This window comes from Cibotium barometz, chromosome 40 (genome assembly GCF_041138505.1).
Source record: "Cibotium barometz isolate CiBa-2024 chromosome 40, ASM4113850v1, whole genome shotgun sequence".
NCBI classification, from domain to species: Eukaryota; Viridiplantae; Streptophyta; class Polypodiopsida; order Cyatheales; family Cibotiaceae; genus Cibotium; species Cibotium barometz.
In genome coordinates, this window is record NC_141085.1 from 21,252,137 (window position 1) to 21,274,091 (window position 21,955).

The 21,955-nt window shown below is 47.0% G+C and overlaps 1 protein-coding gene across 1 annotated transcript in view; it reads left to right on the forward strand.

Annotated features, from left to right (window-relative positions):
- The window catches only part of LOC147615304 (uncharacterized), a 49,115-nt gene that overhangs the window by 17,172 nt on the left and 9,988 nt on the right, over positions 1-21,955 (forward strand). The window contains exons 7-11 of the mRNA XM_086778981.1: positions 11,986-12,040; positions 12,127-12,202; positions 12,302-12,483; positions 13,497-13,634; positions 13,846-13,900. Coding sequence (XP_086635107.1) covers positions 11,986-12,040; positions 12,127-12,202; positions 12,302-12,483; positions 13,497-13,634; positions 13,846-13,900 — 506 coding nt within the window. The remainder of the gene's footprint in view (positions 1-11,985; positions 12,041-12,126; positions 12,203-12,301; positions 12,484-13,496; positions 13,635-13,845; positions 13,901-21,955) is intronic.

The following is a 21,955-nucleotide window of genomic DNA, read 5'->3' on the forward strand; positions in this document are numbered from 1 at the left end:
GAGAATGTGGTGCAAGTTGTCACCGACAATGCATCAAATTGCGCTTGATCGAGGAGGACTACCCCTGTGCCTCCCATTGCATTGACTTGCTCATGGAGGACATGGACAAGTTAATGTGGATGAAGGAAGTAATGGTGGACACTTCATCCATTGTCACCTTCTTCACAACAAAGGTGAAGGTGCTTGTTGTATTGAAGAAGCCGTCGTCCACACGCTTTGCTTACATGTGGCTTTTATTGGAGTGGCTCTATGATGTCAAGTCTTCCCTTCACCAAACGGTGGTCTCAACAATGTGGAATGAATGGGATGAGCGGAAATCGGAGGCGGCTAAAGCCATGCAACGGCTTTGCCTAAAGGATGAGTTTTGGCAAGCCATGCGTACCATCATGATTGCGGGCACGTCCTTTTATAGGGTTTTGCGTATGACGGACATGGAGGGGGCCACCTTGGGCCTCCTCGTTCACTTCATGATAGCCAATTGCGGAATTGTGCACTTCTCCTTCCATCAACGAGGAGAAGCACGAAGATATTTTGGCCATAGTGGAGAAGAGGTGGAAGTGGATGTGAAGACCTATCCATGGTCTAGACGCCTTATTGCATTTAGCCTACAAATCGCCAGTCCTCTTTAGTGACGTGGAGTTGCTTGAGGACCGTGATGCTTTCTTGCCGAAAGCATTGCGAGAGAAGCACCATGGGAAGTTCCTAGGAGGAACTCATTAGCTACAACAACCGCAGGGGGGGAGCCAAGGGAATTAATGGTGAAGTCTCTCTTTTGGTGGAAGACATTCGGGTATGTGCACAGCCGCCTCCAAAAGGTGGCTTTGAGGCTCTTAGCACAAGATTGCTCTTCGGGTGCTGTGAGAGGAACAGGAGTTCCTACTCACTTACACACACAAAGATACGCAATCACTTGAGCACGCAACAGTTAGAGTGCTAGTGTATCTCCGCGCTAACTTGCGCATGGTGCGTGCCATGCACAAGATGGAAAATCGGCAAGGCAAGTATAAGGCTTGTCAAGTTGTAGCTTGTCATATTGCAATTTGCAGTGTATTTACTGAAATGTGTATAATCATTGATGTGATTCACTGATTATGTAATTTGTAAATTGTAGGTGAATGTGGATGCATTCAAGTTGACAAGGGATACTCTTGAGAGTGTCCATAAAGAGCAAGATGAGGATGTTGGGTAGGAGGAAGCAAGCTTGCACACACAACAGAGAAACGTGAGAGTGCTCGAAAAGATGTACTCAATAAATGATATGAAATGAAAGTACAAGTGAGTACTAAAAGGCCTAGGGCAAAGTGCCCAACACACATAAGTGTGTTCACACTGTGAAAAAACTTGTGTCCAGTCACAGGGAAAAAGTGCCCGTGAGTAAGCTGGGTTCACACCTGAACTAGCCGGGAGTGGACATGACCAACAAACCCCCCTCGAGTGAATGGTGTGAACGGGTAGCAGCAGGGTGATAAAGCTGTGAATGCTGCCTTGCACTATAGAGTGAACTGCAGCGCCAACAAGAATAAGTGACCATGAGGCATCACCAACTGCATGTGGGCAAGTAGAATCCCCCCGTGAAATGCATCTGCCAGACAATGCATATCATGGAGTACAGACTGTAAAGCATAGTCATCAAAAGCTATGGCATTAGAAGACATCTCTGCAGGCAATGAAGATGTAAGTGTCAAGGTTGACACGTGTAGCCAAATTGGCCTGATCTGCACCTATGGAAGAAGATGCCTGCTTCTTCTTTTTTTCACTCTCAATACGCTTCTTGCATTCCTCTATGGTGTGCCCTGTTTTCCTGCAATAGTTACAACGCTTTTTCTTTTCAGGCTTGTCCTCTGCCTTGGGAGGATTCAATGGGCTAGGTTTAGGCCCAGATCTATTCCCACGAAAAGGAGCAGCCATTGTTGACTCAACAGATATCATGTTGTTCCTGTTGGAACGAGATTGCTCTTCACTGAGCAAGAGAGTCACAAGGTTGTCAAAAGTGACCGCATTAGGTGCATTGCCAATTAACAACCGCAAAGTGGTGCCAAATGTCTGATAAGAGTTAGGCAAGTTGCGCAAAACTGTCTGAACAAGATAGCTATCTGTCAAAACCTCATCAATGTTAATGAGCTGCTCTCGTAGGTCCTTCACATGCGTAAGGTACTGATCGATAGAGTCACCTTCAAGCATGCGGTCAGTCTCAAGCTTGCTCCAAAGGTAAGCTACACGAGCCTCATAGCGACCTGAATACAATGCCGTCAAGGTATCCCAAGCACCCTTTGCAGTGGTGCAAGATCGAATGTGTGGAATGATATGCCTACAGCATGAGAGAGCAATCAATGCATGGACCTGAGCATCCCTAGCATCCCAAGTACGCTGCTGCTGAGTAGGAGGAAGACGAGGAGGTGGACCTGCAGGAGGATGAGCGGGAGTCACTTCACCTTCCGCTGGAGCAGGTGCAAGAGGACGCTCCTCAGTGCCATCCACATACAACCATACATTTTTGGCAACCAAAACATGACGCATCATATAAGTCCACATAGGGTAGTTGTCCCCATTGAGCTTGTCCTCTTGAGATAGCATTCCAAAGAGGTCATTATTACTGTTGGCCATGATAGGACAGCAAATCTGTCACAAGTCACCACGAGTATGCAATGTCCAGCAAAGCCGTAAGAATGCGGGAGATAAATAGCAGGATAACCAATGGACTGAAAGGGAACTCCTTCACCCACGAGAAATACAAATGCATGTCCCAAATCTGCAAGTGTACTGCACGATGATGCAAATCTGTCAAAGTATCCACAATGGCATACATATACTGCAGCAAACCACAAATGTATACATGTGCCATGAAAAACACAATCAGCTGACACCTGTAAGAGCTACAAGTGCTCAAATCCTGGCAGATCAAATGTAAATTGGTCGAATGCTCCAAAAATGGGCTCAATGTAGAAAAGCCCTAATTTTTAGGCAACCAATTAGACCACATCTGAACCGGATCTGCACCTGTAAATCTGCTAATGCGATTGTTACCTGCACTGCCCAAAAATTGGGAGAAATGCCCCAATGCCAACCAAATGTGCCTGTAATACCCAAAAAATTTGGGAAAATGCTCCAATGCCAACCAAATGTACCTGCAATACCCAAAAATTTGGGGGAAATGCCCCAATGCCAACCAAATGTGCCTGCAATACCCAAAATTGTCTGCAAATAGTGCCAATTTTTGCAAAATCGAGTCAATTTTTGCAAAATCCCTAAATTTCTAGTGCAATTATGCACCAAATCTGCTGAAATCAATGCCAATGTGTGCCAATGTTGCAATTGCAGGCTCAATTGTAAAAAACCCCAAATTTGAACAGGCAATGTGTGCAATTTCAGGTCAAACCTTGCAGATGTGGAATTTGAAGTTGATTTGGGCAGTGCAGAGTAGGCACAGTTGCAGGTACAGCCGTCCAGTACAGGTGCAGGTACGGACGTACGGCGGTGGGCGATGGCACAGGCGACGGCGCTCAGGGCAGTAGGCGCAGGTGGCGGCGCACAGGCGGCTGAGCGCGGCGATGGCGTCGAGGCAGGTACAGGCGCAGACAGTTACTGTCACAGCTGGAGCTGGGCGCCCAGATTTGAGACGTAGTGGACAGGTGCGGCGCCAGATCTGAAGCGGTGCAGGCGGTGCGAAGTAGATCTGGTGCCGGCCGGGTGCGATGGCGCACAGGGGCGGCGGCCGAGGCGACATAGGTCGACGACGACGGCGACGGCAGCGTCAGCGCACAAGGGCGGCGGTGGCGGCAACACACAAGGGCGGCGCAGATCTGTGAAAGCGGTGATGGCGGCAACGACAGGTCTGGTGGCGCACGCAAAGGGCAGTGGCGGCGCACACAGGGGACGTACAGTCGTGGGCACACCTGTACGGAGCAGAGAGAACACGCAGATCCAGAGAGAGAGTGTGTGGTGTCTAAAGTGTGCAATAGGCTGCAGCAAGGGGCAAACCCTAACCCTAATGTTTGGGAGCAACAAGGTGTAACCCTAACCCTAACCAGGCTCTGATACCAATGTTGGGTAGGAGGGAAGCTAGCCTGGACACACACACACACACAACCTCAAGCACAGAGAAACGTGAGAGTGCTGGAAAAGATGTACTCAATAAATGATATGAAATGAAAGTACAAGTGAGTACTAAAAGGCCTAGGACAAAGTGCCCAACACACATAAGTGTGTTCACACGGGGAAAAACCTGTGTCCAGTCACAGGGAAAAAGTGCCCGTGAGTAAGCTGGGTTCACACCTGAACTAGCTGGGAGTGGACATGACCATCAGAGGAGGAGGAGAGGATCTATGTAGAGATTGATGGAGAGCTGGAGGCGGTTGATTGACAACTGACTCATACTCGTCGTGGGCGTGCACCTAGTGGGAGAGGAGTGCGAGTAGGCACCCGTGGATGCACCATTTGTCGCGGTTTGAGGGGGGCGGTGCAAACCTACATGCGGCACGGTTCCAATAGCTCTTTAGCCGCTCTTGAAGATGAGGATGCTTCCCTTTGGCTTCTCGCATATGAGGTCAGAGTGCCCGAGTTTGATGAGGACGGCAACCTCCTTAGCGATGGCAACTTCAGTGAGGGCTTGGAGGTGTCCTCTTCTCCTACAGATGATCTCAACGAGAGCTCCGATAGTGATGCGGCGATGTCTTCTCCGTCTAGGTCCTAGGATTTAGATTCTAGCCTCCGCCCTCTTATCCATTTTTTGTACTCACTTTTTTGTACTTGCGCCTAGCGCATTGCACTGATCTTATGGTCTAGCCGGCCGCCCTTGGGCCTTAGTCCTATGCTTTGTACTTTTGTTTATAACTTGTTTTGAATGGAATTTCGGCTTGTAACAACCTCTGAGCTGTCTATCCTTTCAAATTGATAATCTAGAAATTTGTAAGTGTTATAAAAAAAAACCGTATGTTACCGTATCGTACGCCAAAATTTCATACAGTACGGTAAATTCTCGTACAACTATGGAAATAATCACTATGGCATCTCTCCACAGTGTGCACTGGAAGTGACCTTCGACTCAACACGTCAGCTACCACATTTTTGCATAATGAGGAAGCAAAACATAGGACAAAGGAAGAGAGAAAGAGATAGAGAGATATCAGACAATGAACATCATATTATAGCATGAGGCTTTACAATGGCAATACCAGCCAACAAATAGGTGTAGAGCATGTGCGCCTGTGAATAGATTGGATACAAGTGATGAGAGGAGGTCTTTATAAATATGAAAGAAGCAATGTAGCTGGTCGACTGCCCCCATGAAGCTGGCCGATAGCAACCATGACTTCCATAAATCCCCACGACCAGGTAAAAAACATGAGAAAAATATGTGTCCAATATAAGGCTTGTTCCCACACAACACAATGAGATGCACAAATTCTAATACCCACTCTGCAGCTCTGTCATGTGCATGATCAATGCCATGTACTTTCTCCGGGCTAATCCAGAAGGGGGCAGCCAGTAAAAGACTGTGAACCAGATAAGAACCAGAATTTAGGACCCTCAGGTGTGCAGAATCTGTGGTGGACTTGGAGCAGGGTATGGGGATCATGGAGGAGGATGCTGTCGGCTGATTCCAGAGAGCCAAGGGGCTGGAGCGCATCAAGAAAAACAAGGCGGCTGATAAAGGGGCTTGCGTTTTTGTATTTATGCCAAGGCTGCTGGGGCCGACTGCTGGTCGGCCAGCTCTCCAAGGGATCCAAGGCCTATAAATAGGCACTCATGCTCATTGTTCTAGCCATTCAATCCTCTAGGGATTGGGTCATTAGGAGTCCCATAGGGGGACAGAATTTTGGGTGTTATCACCTTTTCTTCAAGGCAGCCTATGGCTGTAGACAAGTACTTTTTGTACTATATGAATATACTGAATTTTCCAGCACATCTCTCTCTCTCTACCCTCTCTCTATATCTGCGTTTTGCATCAGCATGTTGCCAGTAGTGTTTAGGGCTGAAAGAAGACTCCCGAAGCTTCCGCACGTTACAAGCTCATAGTGTGCAAAAGTCTGAAGAACATAAGTTGATGAAGATGCAACCATGGACACTCCTGTACTGCACATACCGGATACACCTTGAAAAGAGGACCTGCCAACTCGACTCCTTGAAACAAAATGCCACCCTGTATAGCAAAGAAATCTGCTTTGTTTTAGGTATAGAATTATGAGTCTACAGAAAATATTGTGCCCATCATCCCCCAACAGTAGACGGTGAACACATCACGTTTCAAAAGACCTCGAACAATCTTATCGAGTCCATAATCTCTGCTACACCAAGCAATAGACTGGGAACACATCCAATCCATAGCTCTAGAATGAACTTGTCTCGCCATATATTTTACGTGCTTGGAACCCTGACACACTGGTCCCATGCACCAAAAGTCAGGGCTTGTGACAGCCCCCTCTCCCACCCACAAGCCTCCTCTGGCTGGAAGCACATGGGGGGAAACTTTCTGAATAATTATAGAAGCTGACCATCCAGGTCCTTGGCTGTTGTAGTACTAGAAGTATCAGAATCATCATCCTGTATATGATCATTGCCCTTTGAAAACTTGGCCATGACTCCTTAGCGGTGTGAACAACGCTTGACTAGACCCCAGACTACTCTTAATTAAGCGTAATCTCAATTTTACCAAAGATGGCCTATATGAATGCCATGGGACTGCATTGGCTGCTACATGCCACCAATCAACAAACTGAGCCCACCATCATGTTGGACATGCTTGAAAACCCTTAGGGCTAGGAGGAATCAGCCAATTTTGAAGGATACAAGCTTTTGTGCCACTGATGGTCTCAACACTTCACTACCAATCTCCAACACTTCTCGAGCAGCAGGAACCACAAGGACCAATCAGCCCCCTCAAAAATCAGAGGTGGAGAGTGGCTGGACAGCAGCAAAACAGTCCACAAAAATCCTCCGATGAACACCCACCGGGAGGGGAGGGAAGCCAGCAAAGAAGATAAATGGCAAGAGCCACACCCACCGGGAGGGGAGGGAAGCCAGCAAAGAAGATGAATGGCAAGAGCCACTTGTTGGGCTGCACCACAAGCAAGAAACATACATCCGGCTGCTGCACAGGCTGTAAAAACAGCGATCACCAACGCCGCGCTCTCCCCCCCCCCCCCCCCCCCCCCAAAAAAAAAAAGATTGCACCTGGACTCCAGCGCAGGGCAGGAGCACTAGGAGATGAAAACGCTGATGCAGTGAAAACGCAGCCACCTTCAAGCTCCAGAAACGCAGCGCCACGAGGTAGAAAAACACAGATATGGGCAGCACAATAAGGCATCATGCACATAGACTTTCTTCCATCTGGTCTGATAAGAATCAGGGGGAAAACCCCCTTCCTCTACACCCATCACCTGGGGTTGATGCATAGACTACAGAGGGATCCCCAACCAACGTTATGAATTCTCTTGCATTAGCAATCTAGACATAAAAATTGGAGGAAAGCATGTACTGCTGGAGAAAATTCCTCGTTATTAAAAAAAAAAAAGAAAAACCTTATAGACAAGTAGTACGTGAACCTGCGCTGCTGCCCCCGCCTGCCCTTTGTTGCCTCCGCCTGCTCCTTTGCTGCTCCCGCCTGCCTCTGCTGCCTTCGCCTGCCCTTCTGCAACCGCCCGCCTGTCCCTCTGCAGCCTTCACTAGTCTTTCCTCAGTTCCCACCTGCCCTTCGCTAGCCTTTCTTCAATCCCCGCCTGCCCTTCAGCTGCCCCCGCCAGCCCCTCTGCTGCCCCCTGCCTGCCTTCGCCAGCCCCTTTTGCTGTCCCCCGCCTCCCCCTTTTGCTGCCCCGCCTCCCCCTTTGCTGCCCGTCCCCTGCCTTCTTCAGTCCCCGCCTGCCCCTCTGCTGCCCCCGCCTGCCCCTTTGCCCTTGCTTCCCCAACTGCTCCCCGCCTTTGCCCCCCTTCCTCTGCTCCCATTTTCCCAGCAGCTTTTTTATCTGGATTCAAGTCGGCCGCCCACTTTTCTTAATTGGTCTTATGGCTTTTTCTGCCGCCGCAGCCAATCTCTCATCACCCCCACTGGCCGGGAGAATCATCAATTTTTCACAAGACGAGCTCACCTCTCTTTAGCACGACATTGACCTTGAGATCTAGACTACCCTTGTTGCAAGAGTTCATGGTTCCCACCCCTCTCGTTCGCAAGCCCGTGAATGGCTTCTAGCAGCTCTCCCTTCGGAGCTGATTGTGCACTTTCAGGATACTCGTTTACTTGGTCGAGGCTTCATCCAGGTGGACTTTCATTCTTCAGAAGCTACTTCTTAGGCTTTGGCTAGTAGCCCCTTTCCTCTTGGTCCTAGGAAGATTTTCTTCTTTCAGTACCAGGTGGGCTTTGATCCATTGGTGGAGGATCAGCGCCTTACCTCGGTCTCACTACGGTTCCTTGCTCTTCCTCGGTCCTATTGGAAGCTTTTAGCTTCCATAGGGGCATCCTTTGGCTAGGTTCTAGAGGTACCAATCCTCCCGAGCTCTCCCGCCTCAGCTTCCGCGGCCGTTACCGCCACTCTTGATAGTGTATCCCGGGTCCTTGTGCTTGTTCCTGATCCATCGATTACTGATGATCATGTTATGCTTCAAAGACTTGATGGATCTCATTTCCGCCAGAGGATGGAGATGGCAGGCAGACCTGACCAGTGTTGGATTTGTCATCGACAGGGTTACATTGCTAGAGATTGTCCCCCCAGATCGTGGGGCCATGCTAGGAGGCGGCGTGGTCCTGCTCATCAGAGGCCTTCTACAGATGCCGACTCCAGCTGCTCCTTTGCCACAACAGACCACACAGCGTTGGGTTGTGGTTAGGGATGGCAGGAATCCTCGGATCCCCGTACCTGCCCCTTCATCCACACCCCCTGTGGAGCACCCTAACCCCTATGCAGCTCTTGCCTCACAGGATGTTAATCCTTTTTTGGAGGATGAGGCCTTGCAGGCACATGATCTGGATCCCTCATAGGAGGATGCAGGCACATGATCTGGATCCCTCATAGGAGGATGGTGCATTACAGTTACAGGATGATTGTGCCCTTGAGGATGATGTTGCACATTCGCATTGTCATGCTACCTCTCCAGTTCTGAGGACTAGCCCTGGCTTTTCCCTGGAGTGGGAGAGAGAGGTAAGGTTTACATCGTCAGATTTTCCCTCCCTTACCTTTGCGAGACGTACTTCTCTCTAAAGGGGGTCCTTCGTCGACCACGAGATCTGGTCGTTCCTACTCTAAGTCTTTATGAGGATTGTCTCTTGGAACATTCAGGGTCTTGGGGGTTTTTTTCCGCTTCGACGGAAACAAATTGTAAAAACCCAGCTTCATTGTGCAGTCACAGGTGGACCTATGGATATATTGCTCTTGCAAGAGCATAAATTGGATGCTAGTCAGTGTGGGAGATCAGGCAACCTTCTCTCGAGACACACCTTTTGGTCACCGGCTGTTGGTACCAAGGGTGGTGCTTGTATCTCTGTTTTAGCTTTGATCTTGACTTGCATCATTGGGACATGGTGTCATTTTGCCTGTGAGAGCGCAATGGATCCTTCTTATGCAAGATACTACACACATTGGTATTCTCAACCTCTATGCTCCTAACCAAAGAGGTGAGAGGATTGCCTTTTGGAAATCTCTCACTACATTGATGCCTCTTACCGACCATTGGATTATTGGTGGGGATTTTAACATGGTTGAGATGCCAACGGATAAAAGAGGTGGACATGAGGGCTTGGTGCATCCTTTTGAAAGAGCATCTTGGGAGAGGTTTATACTCTTGATTCATGGTAGAGATTGTTGGCATGAGGATGACATTTTGAGGAGTCCATCCACTCTTCTTTATTCATTGTCTAACAGGAGAAGAGATGTAGGATATATCTATGCACGGTTAGACAGATTTTATGTGGACGATTGGGTGCTTGACAGAGGTGGACATACTTTGATTGCTACATGCACCTCCAAATCGGATCATTGCCTAGTGGTTTTATGTATTAGAGATCCGAATTGCCATGGATCAGCACCCCATGTACGCATCCCTGATCATTTGTTTTCAGATGTAGAGCTAGCGCGTCGTATGCTTGATATTTGGAGATCTCATGACTTCTTACAGGCCTCTCAAAGCCTGGCCTCTGCTCTCTGTGATATTAGTGACTTTTATCACACGTGCCCTGTCTAAGAGGCAAGAGGCCTTGGACTTAGAAAGGGCTATTAGACGTAGATTGGCTGCCTTGCAGAAAGAGCACGAGAAACATCCTCATGCTCAATGGGTTGCAGATTCTTTATGTACTGCTAGAGCAGAACTTCATCACTCTCTTGAGCAGCGCGCGGAGTACCGTTTCCATGCCCAGGAATCCTTTTGGACATAGATGGGTGGCAGATGTAACAAACATTTCTTTGCTTCTCACAGCCCATCCATGCCAAAGATAGTGTCAGGCAGTTGCAGGATTCACATGGCACTCTTCACTCAGATCCTCTTATGGTTAGACAGATTGCCACCGATTTCTATTGCCAGCTTCTTAGTACTGAGCCGCATTCTGATTTGAGACACAGGGCACCTTGGGGTTGTAAGCCAAGTAAGTGTGAAAAGTCCTAAAAAGCTTTGCATGAGTTAGGCCAAGAAAAGGATTAACATGATAATGACAATCAGAAAGTCATGTATAAGTGCTTGGAATGATCACAAATTCTCACAACATATTTGTTCTTACTTTATGTATGGACCAATGCAGGAGCCTCAACTGTTCAGTACAGACATAGCTTCAAATATAGCGTATGGATGTGGGAGGACCGTAACTTCCACTGAAATAGAAAGAGCTGCAAAGCAAGCTCATGCACACGATTTCATCATGGCATTACCGGAGGGTTACAGTACACTGGCTGACAATTCACGTCTTAGTAGAAGCACTGGTTCATTGACCCTTCTCCTCAGATAGTGTCTCATGGCTCGGTGTGTTTGTGGCTATATGGTGGCAGTCCTATCAGATATCTTCAGTGGGATCCAGGAGAGTGGGAGTGGATTGATGCCTTCGATCCTTTGAAAAGCCTTCCTTTTTTCAGTTTCACTGTTCGGAATGCCATGCTTCTCCTCACTCGACAGATGCATAGGATCCCTACTCTCAGGCCTCATTGGGAGAGCTATGATATTTCTCCAGTGATACAGCGCAAATATTGGCATGGACTTTGGCACTCATACAGAAGGAGCCAGATCTCTCATTTCTTTTGGTTATTCTTACATGGTGGTCTCCCCACCAATCAGTGGAGATCAATGTTCGGTGTAGCACCTTCCTGTCCTAGATGTGCGGCAGATTCTGAGTCCGTACAACATTGTCTATGGGGATGCAGCATTGCACAGCAGATTTGGGGTCGTGTAGCCCAACTTATGGGCAAATTGAGTGGCCGAGCCATGCATGTGACTTGGGGGGCAGTTGCTTGGCTCCCCCAGTCCGGTCCTATGAGGGCAGTGGTACAGATTCTGCTTTTTTCATTCGTAGAGGTATTGCCCAACATGGTTTATTGCAAGATGTTCCTCACTCTGATTATACACCCCCTAGACAGAGGATTGACACCAGTTGGGAGATTATTGCCAGTATTACAGCATGGCAGATCTGGAGAGCTAGATGCACGGAGGCTATTGAGGGTGTCCAGATTTTTGGGTCTTAGTGCATTAGTACTATATGGGGTGATATCATCCACACTCTTATGGCTACTTGGGCTTGCATTCAGGGGCCCTCTCGTTTTGCGCAGGCGAAGCGTGTGATATTTATGCGGGAATGGGACCATGGCATCTTCTTTTCCTCTAGTACCACAGGTCTTACATGGCATCATGATGCTCCTTAGTGGTTGAAATCACCTTACATATTGGGGTGATTCTATTCTTTTCCGGCTTATAGCTGTGATTGTTGTATGTTTTTCTCATACTTAATAGAAGTCTCTTTCTGAAAAAAAAAAAAAATTCCTCTTTTGTGGTTATCAGCTGACTTTGAGTGATTTCTTGCAGTTTAAACGTGGATGACATTTCAGGGGCTCAATCTCGACAACGGGTCAGATTTTCTGTAAGTTATTTATGAATGATTTTGGTGTTATAGAGCTACCTTATGTTCCGAAAAGATCAGCAAATGCTCCTCCTTTCATGATATAGGTTGATTCTGCGGCCTCAGGAGAAATTGTAGAAGGCTCATTTCCGGGATGGAGGCCTGCCCACCGGAGGAGGTTTGGTGAGCTTTTTCTTGAACATGAATCAATAACATCATAGCTGTGCAGTCTGATACCAAAAATGAGAGGGTCCGTAACCTACCTGTGTGTGGCTGATGCAGGAAAAACAGCTAGGGATTTGTGCTTACAGGTGCAAGATATCAATAAAACAGCAAGGAGGGTGGTCAGAAATCCCAATTCAGAAGCTTATTTAGAAATCGAGGGAACGCATCCAAAGCATCTGAAACAATTCCAAATTGGTGGTGTTCGGAATGATCATAGCCTTCAAGCACATGACATTGAGGTTTTTAACACATGACATTGTCTATCTTTTTCTTGACGTTATTAGTATGAGCAGTTTGTCCTGTGATGTTTCTTCTCTTGCTGTATCGTATGACATATGGTGGTGCTGACATAAAAGTGAGGGTTTCACTTCCCAGCCTTGGCTTTGAGCAGGAACTTCATGATCAATCTTCTTGCTTCTTGTCTGCCTAGGCTTCTGAGTCCTGACTTGGTGGTGAAATGTGACTGTACCTCTATTATCGGCTTAACCGCTCTTGGGCATCCTCAACCTCTAGCCTCACACCAGGCTTCCTTCAAAGTGAGCTTGCAGCCTTGGCAGAGGAGCATATGTCAAGAACATATGAGTAGATCACATTGCTTTTCCAGCATCTGCTAGGTTAGAGGTCATTTAAACTTTCATTTCTTTGTTGCAATAGCATTTAGGGGATGATCTAGGCATCTTTTATAATACAGAGTATTTTTTTGGTTTCATAGGCCATTTTGGCCTTAAGCAGACCCCTCTCTCTCTCTCTCTCTCTCTCTCTCTCTCTCTCTCTCTCGCGCAGGGGAGTCCACCCCAGGCCACACAAGTAGTGTCCACCCGTACACGTGGTGTTGTCAGAGAGAGATTTGGATTCTCCAAAGAGCTAGATGTCCCCGAAGGCTTGAGGTCTCGTCCTGCCATCTCCAGATCAGAGACATACACCAGCACCACCCTGGTGGTGGACATTGCCTCCATGTATACTGTAGTAGAGAAGGATGACATCTGATGTGTAACATTGGTTTCACTGGCCTCACTATCCACTGTATATGTTTAGTGCGCGGGCCTATTTTCATTTGGTACTTTTTGTTTATGATGTTTAGTTTATACATGGAACTCCTGTTACACTTTTTGGTCTCATAGACCCATTGGGTTTTTAGTAGATGTTAATAAACTTTTGTTTCTTCCTCCCTCTCTCTAGAAAAACATATTTCAGATGTCAATGTCCCTTCCCATTGATGTCTTTCTAATGTAATGCACGACGTTATCTCCAGGGGACACAAGCAGGTAGTGGAACGTGGTTGTTCAATGTTCTTAGAAGAAAAGAGGAGGGAAAAGAGAGGATTTACACTGCTAAACAACAAGAGCATTCCGTGTCCTTAGCAAGAGAGATTCTAAATGCAAAAGTGCAGGTTGTTTCATGTGCCACTAAAGACATTTTAAGTCCATTTCCTAAAAGCATGAGAGTCTTCAGTTGGAATGCTTCTATGAGCACTACTGTAATCTGTGTGTGTGTATGTGAGAGAGAGAGAGAGAGAGAGAGAGAGAGGTTCTATATCTACATATCTACATAAAGTAAGAGTGTTGATCTAGCACCTAAGATTGTACGTGCTTTTGCTGCAGGGTTTCGATAAAGAACTATTTGACATCTTCAAGCAGCTAGATCGTGAAAAAAGTGGTTTGTCTTCAAACATTTATAATTCTGAGTATTACACTATAATACAATATAAGCTTTGAGCACATTTTATAAAGTCTCGTATAATTGCAATTTTTTTGTTATCATGGCACAGTTTGGTTAGTCAACTTGACTGGCTAGGTTGCAATCAAGTAGTGTTCGAGGTTGGTTGGATTGGGACTTTTTCCATTGAATCCCTCCTTCGGCCAAAGACACGCGCCCAATGCAATGGCCGGCCGCTGCAGCAGCCTCGCACACTCCGAGCTGTGCTTTGTTGCGAGCCATATCCGAGCCCCTATGATGGGCAATGAGATTAGGGCTGTCATAACATTGAGAATGCCCAGAAGTCTGTTGCTAAAGACTAAGCTTCATCTGTCTCAAAAAATTAGAAAATAAGGCCCTGTGGGCAGGCCGCTGCCCACAGGGCCTTTTTAAATTGTGTGTGACAGGGCCCACAGAAGTGGGAGGTAGGCAGGGAGGTCAACGTCGTGAAGGCAGAGGGGTCGTGAGACGGAATGGTGGTCAAGAGATGTTGGTTGGATCGTGCAGGAAGGCATGGAGGAGGAGGTGGCGTAAGTGATTGGGAGGTGGCTGGTGTGGAGAGCGAGAGATGGGAGATGGTACCTTTGACGTAGCAGGAGTGGGAGATGTGGAGAGCAGAAGGGCGTGAAGGAGGGGTGAGAGACAGAGAACACAAGGTAGAGAGTCGGAAGGGAGGGTGAGAAAGTCATGGCCAGGAGACGTGGAAGGCTAGGAAACCTGCTCTGTGAGGCCGTGAGACAGGCAGCACAAGGTGGGGAGGTGGAAGGTAGGGCTCCACTTGCTCCACGGAGCAAGTCACCCAAAAATTGATGAGCATTCAATTGCCAGCTGCGCCTACTCGCAGGATTTGTCAGACAACTCGTGGAGAAAGATCTAATCAAAGCCAAGGAGAATTAGCAATAGTACCTTTGAGTCGATTAAGGGAATTACTCCCAGCTTAATTTTAACGTTAAGCTTAATCAAACTGAAGCACGCACTCTATCATAAAGCTTCATGTTTCTCACTAGAAGCTGTCTATTTAAAGATGGGGTTCGATGCTATATGGCACCATTGACTGTTTGTTGGCTATGTCCCAAAGGTTGCCATGATGATTTGGTGTGCCAGTTTGCTAGTGGGGAATTTAAGGGCACCGTTATCAATGAGGAAAAAGCAATTTCATTAGCGTAAGGATTGATTGAGTGCTTCTTCCCTTGACATAAGGATTGGTTGAGTGCTTCTTCCCTTGACACAAATGCAACAACATTTAATATCTACATGCACATCATGCAATGATAATAGAATACGCATTTATAAAAAAACTACCAAATTTATTAAGAACACAAAACAAACACAAGAAAATGAAATCATAGACATCACACACATGTCGATAATGAATATTTACACATGGGTCGGTCTACTGACATATACAACAAGATAGCACATGCATGTAGACAATCAATCATTTTTCTTCGTTAGTCACAACATAGAAGATGCAAAACCTCAAGTTATTAGGAATAACTCCAATAGAACGTCCCACAGTGGTGATGGTGTGGTCAACATGGCCACTCACCACCCTAATCCCAGCCGCAAACCCTGGCCCCCCACATCACTTCAATGTGCACTTCCCTTTGATCTTGGCCTCATATTCATCGTTGCAATTGCACCTACGTTATTTAGGTGGGTTATGCCTTCCTGTCCACATTAGGTTTTTGTGGCCTTAGCCTTCTTGTGTGCCTGTTCCTTGAAATGTGTCACTCGATTTTTTCCTCACTCGCAAAGTTTCGCTCGGAGAACAAGAGGACTCGTAGTAGATCTGATGGTAGCTATACGGTGATGGCAGCTAGGCAGGTAGCACTGTTCAGAGGGCAACGGAGGTTTAGTACAGTACAGTCTAGGCGACACAAAGGCAGCAGTCGACCAAGTGGCAGTGGTGGCGGAGAACTCCAAGCTTCAATCAAAGATGCCCATGCCTGAATTTGATCATGATAAATTTCACTTCTTGAATGAAGATCTTGTCGCCTTGTTTATGGTGCTTCAAGAGGGGTTCATGCTTCTTTTATACTCAAGGAGAGGATCTTGCTTTTTGTCAAAAAGCTATCATGCTTTTGCTTTGCCTTTTTCACTTAGCTTTCTTCTTTTGTTTTTTATAATAAAATATTTATTCGAATAAGGTCAACTTTTAAAAAAGTTCTTGTGCTTTGCTTTTCTAGCTTTAGGGCCTTGCTTTTTGACCAAAACTAGCGCTTTTTCATGAGCAAACCTTATGGTCCCTATCCCCATGCCTTCTTCCACCTGTCTAATGTTCGGGCAAGGGTTTCATCATGTGAAAAGAGTGCTAGGAAGGCCAAATAGTTACAACTTTAGCTTATGTAGCTAATTTTATTCAGTTTGTTTCTTTTCCATGGTTTAGATTCATCATGGTTGGATACATTGTAATACCTTTTTGGTCTCATGCACCCTATGTGTCTTTTTGAAGACTTTAATATGTCTATCTATCTTTCTTTCTTTCTAGCCCTTGGTCTTGACTTGGGAACCTGTGTATTTGAATGCCTCTAAGAATGACCCTTGCTTTATATAGGGAAACAATAGCAAGTCATATTCAGGTTAGCTAGGACTTTCATGACCCCAAAAAGTCATTAAGAAGGCTCTTTATTGTGTTCATGTTGTGCCCAACTTGTGTCCCAACTATTGTCCACATCTTGGGCACCTATTGGGCTGCCAAAACAACCCCGAACTTTGCCATATACTTTGCCTAGAAGGTGGCTGTAAGTAGGGAGCATGGCCACATGGCACTCACGTCGGTGATGCACGTGACACCGGGACTCTACTCAACCCACATAAGTACCGACAGACAACAGAGGAGACATCAGCACTTGGGCCAGTAGTGCTCGATCTCTCAGGTAGAAGTTCCATCTGTTAGCAGTCATCTCCTATCTATACAGTGAGGGCCTTTGTTGTGGGTGTGCCTGCCCAAGACCCTTTTCTTTTTTTCTCCATTTTTTCCATATTTCGCCCTATTTTTCTGGTCGTGGGGATTGTCTTGCTCTGGCCGACTGGATTTTGTCGTGGCCGACTAGATTTTTGCTGGCCGACTGCATCTTTTTCACTCGTGGACATCTCAAGGCCGACCAGCATTGGAGGGTGGTATAAATACCACCCTTGCCCCCACACCTATTTTTGTATCCAATTGTTGTGTATATAGTAGAGTTTATACAACTTATTTCTCTCTACACTTCTGCGTTTTGGTCTGCACGGCACTTTTCTGATTTTTCTGTTGTGCATTCCGACATGGTATCAGAGCCTCAGGTGGCTTGAAGCTTGGAGACAGTGGGAGCTTGAGGGTTTGCTGATTTTTGGTGCTGATTGGAGATTTCTTAGGCTGTTCGGGACATGGAGATCGGGTAGAAGGCGGCCATCACCGTTAGACAGCCACCTTGCATATTATTTGCAGCCTCTTCTTCATTTTTTTCCCACCCACCCTCCCTTCACAAGGCCTTGTGAACCCTTGAGATGGCTGAGAAGCACGTGAAGATCTCCACTCTCCCCACATTCCCGGTGGATCGACAGTTGGACGGGACCAACTACGGCATTTGGAAGGTAATGATGGAGTCTATCTTGGAGTCTTATGACTTGGCTGATTTCATTGTGGTTGGTGTTCCACAACCGGAGTTGGAGGACGGAGCTTTTACCCTCCACTCGAAAAGAACGGGAGACTTAGGCACAGTTATGGGATCGTGTCAATGCCCGTGTGCATTCTTTCATCTTCCTTAATTGCACACCACATATGATTAATTATATCATATGACGCTGGCCATAGAGATTTGGTAGCATTTGGCTTCTCTGTATAACAGGGTATCACCCATGAAGCGGATTTCCTTGGAAGTGTAGATGCGGGTGATGAATCCTGCAAAGTCTTTGACGATGCAGGCGTGCGCACATCAACAAGTTGCAGGCTCTTCAATAGGAGGTTCTTTAGGCTAGGAAGGAGATATCTTCAGAGGACATGGCCATCACTTTGCTATCTCATCTAACCTCTCAGTATTCAGCTTTTTACTCCTCTTTGATCACCAGTGGGAGGCTCAGCACCATCACATGGGAGGAGCTCGTGCCTATGGTCTTGGACCAGGAAGAGCGTTTTACGAACCCTCCACAGGGCGGAGGTTCTGAGGCCTTGACTGGCCAGTAGTCGAAAGGTTGTAACAACAACAACAATAAGGGCAAAGGGAAGTCTTCATCGGAGAAGTCTTCTGAGAAGAAACATGATTCAGAGCGTGATGCTTTGAAGGCCGAGTGGACCTATAACAATTGCGGCGAGAGAGGCAGGAAATGTCCTAAGCGGAGTACTGAGAAGAGTCCTTTTCAGCTGCAGCTGCCAAGACTCCAGCTTTTATGCATTTGGAGATTATGGACACAGATGCTTCATCTTCTTTGAGTAGGGAGGTAGTTGGTGTCACCGCTAGGGATACTTAGGAGTGGATTCTCTATAGTGGTGCTTCCAGGCACATGACTCCTTCTCGAGAGTTATTATAGGATCTTAAACGGTAGTCAGGTCGCATTTTCATTGGCGACAATTCCACTATCCCGATTCACAGTGATGAGGGCAGGATGGAGATTATTCTCGATGGCAAAGGGGGAAAGCTGTCACATGCACTCTGCACTCAGTGCATGGTGACAAGATGGCTCATCATCAAAAGTGCAGCAGTTGTACAGTTTTAGAACCCAATAGGATGATATTTGTCGTACGCCGTGACCCCATTGTACATCCTCAGTCCAGGATAAGTCAGGCACGAGCTACGTAGGTCATTCCTCAGCCTTAGTGGGTCAGTCAGTCAGTCAAGTCCCTTAACCCACTTGGAGAGAATCATTCATGCATGTAGAGTCAGTAGAAGCCTTAGGGTTTGCATCAGAAAGCACTCTGCATCCTGCATAATATGCATTCATATGCCTGTGCATCATTTAGAACATCCCCGAAGCCTTAGGGAATTTACTGGGATTTATCTGGTATTTTTTCCATATTTATTAGTATTTATTTAGCATTATTTGCATTATTGGGCATTTATAAATATAAACTTTATTAAATGACCAATCTCCAGTTAGTATAAATAGGCTTGCCTAGAGCCTATTTTCTCATTCAGTCTTCATTGTGCTAAGAGCTCTCCTCCTCCTTGCTTTCAGCCCAAGACTAATCCAGCCCTAGAGCCCATAAGCTTGCTTCTCCAGCCCCTTGAGAAACCATAGCTTTAGCCAGCCCTAGGCGCCTGCCTTCAGCATCATTCAGCCCTGAATTCAGCATCAGTTCAGGCCCAGAAATCAGCCTGTAGTACCCTGCGTTTTTCTGACCAGCAGCAGAAGACCTCTGCGTTTCTGTCCAGCAGCCTCAGTACCCTGCAGTTTCTGTCCAGCAGCCCCAAAACTGCTGCGTTTCAGTCCCTCAGCACCCCTACAGGCTTGCGTTTCTGTCCACAGCAGTTTCCAGCCCTGAATCAACAGTCTACAGCAGTTTCCAGCCCTGAATCTGCAGTTTGCATCAGTGTCCAGCCTTCTGTGCATCATCCATACATGCAGCAGTCATCTGATGAAGGTAACACAGCATTCATAAGTGTTTTCAGCATTCTAACATAGTGTAGAACAGTCCACTTTCTTCTTCTCTCAGCCTCAGGTGTGCAGCCCTTCCTCATGCCCTTGGGAAGAGTGCATAGGCTCGAGATCAAGTCATCGAGGTGTTTCTACGGCAGTGTACAGATCAGCCACTCTCCGATCCTCCGAGATCTTGCGTTTGGCTTATCTACAGTCCACAGTCATTCTCTCTAAAGAAATAAAGCAAATACTATCTCGTTATCGAGATAGGGGGCCCTTCAGTGGGTAATTCGGGACCCAATCTGGTGTACAGTTCTCATATATCTCTCTCTCATCTCTTTAAAGTTTGAAGTATTGAAATGGATTGCTAAACTCACGAAACTCAGGATACAGAAGACGGTGTGAGCATTTGTGTGACAGGATCTTCCAATACAAAGACTTCCGCTGCATATCACATTGGTATCAGATTCAGATTGTCCACACACACCGTATCCTAGCGTGGGGGCATCCTTGGATGGTTAGATTGCGTTCCGGCACGACCACCGACTTCCGCATCATGTCTACAAGAGAGAGTACTCATCAGCCGGAAGACGTCTCCCCTGAAGGAGACCTCGTTCTTCCGCCTACAGCAGACACCATAGCTCTTCTTAGAGCTCAGAACCAGCTACTCATGGAGCGTCTCCAACTCTTGGAGGCAGCAGTAGCAGCACGTCTTTCTACACCTCCAGCAGCACCCGACTACATCTCCCTCTTCTTTCAGATGGAACAACAAAGGAGAGAGGACGAGGCCCGAAGGAGAAGAGAAAAAGAAGAAAGACGGGACTATGAGGAAGCCCAGACGAAGACCGGCGTCAGGCTGAACTCGCCGCTCGGGAACACCAATGTGAGCTTGATCGAGAACGTATGTTACTCGAACACCAACGGGAAAAGGAGGCCATACACTTGAGGTATCAGCAGCTCTCCTCAGTCTCCCCAGTCATAGGTGTCACCAGCCAGCAGCCCGCAGCAGCATCAACCACCATCATTCGCAGTCAACCAAATTTCAGTAAGTATGATGGTAAGTGTGATCATTCATCAGTTAATCAATTTATTCATCAGTTTAATGCTCATTTTCCATTAGCTAGGATCACAGACCCACAAGACAAAGTCCACTTAGCGGCTCCCCATCTCACTGGTGAGGCAGTCACTTGGTGGCAGCATTGATCTAGTATTCATACTGACCAGGCCACAGGTGTCACAGCCTTTGACTGGGACATCTGTGTCCATGACCTGAAGACCAGATTTCTCCCGTCCCAGTACATGACCGGTCTGAAAGATGAGTTCTATGGACTCAGACAGAACGGATCCCCAGTGCTTCAGTTTTCCGGTAAGGTTATTACTTTAGCACATCAGTTAGGGTTATCTGAGCAGGCTAAGATGGAGCAATTCATTCGTGGATTGGACTCTAACATTCGGTTCACAGTTCGTAACTTTGAACCAAGTACATATGACCGGGCTCTGACTCTCGCTCAAAATGAAGAAATGAAGATGAACGGAGGCAAGCCCAAGCAGTCATCTCAGTCCAGTACCAAACCCCAACAGGGGAAGGGTAATTCGTCTTCTAAAGACACTAAGAGAGACAACAGTCCTAGCTCTAGCCCAAGCAGTCATCTCAGTCCAGTACCAAACCCCAACAGGGGAAGGGTAATTCGTCTTCTGAAGATGAACGGAGGCAAGCCCAAGCAGTCATCTCAGTCCAGTACCAAACCCCAACAGGGGAAGGGTAATTCGTCTTCTAAAGACACTAAGAGAGACAACAGTCCTAGCTCTAGTTCCAGGGGGTAAGGAATCCAAGTCTAAGAAGACCCCTGAGGAAAAGGCTCAAGCAGGCATCACTGGAGGCTATCTTCCTCCAGAGGAGCAAAGACAGTATCAATCAGAAAACAGATGTTTTTTCTGTCATACCATTGGGCATGGTAAGAAGGATTGTCCAAAAAGACAAGCGGAGCAAGCCTCCAAAGAGCCTTCTGCCACAGTTGCCGCAGTATCCCCCGCTCCTCCAGACTTGCCTGCTACCACCAATGCGGTTCAGATCTTACCTTCTATGCATTATGTGCCATCCATGGTACTTGATGCTAAGCAGGAGGGTGAGGCAACAACCACACAGAAAAGCCTGATCCGAGCTTATGGCTCTGCCAAGGGCCAACAGTTCATAATCCTTTTTGACATGGACAGTTCTGAGGACGCCATCTCTCCCCAATTGCCTACCAACATGAGCTGTACCTTAGTGCTCTATCATTTGGAGGTAGACGGGTTTACACCTGGTCTCCGCACCCACATCTCTCAAAAGGCACAACAGTTTTCTTTTCAAGTTCAAAAGGCCTCATTCCAGCGAGATTTCATTGTCTCTCCTCTTTTGGGATGTGACATGATCTTAGGAATCCAGTGGTTCCGTCAGTATGAGCCTATTCCCAATTGGGG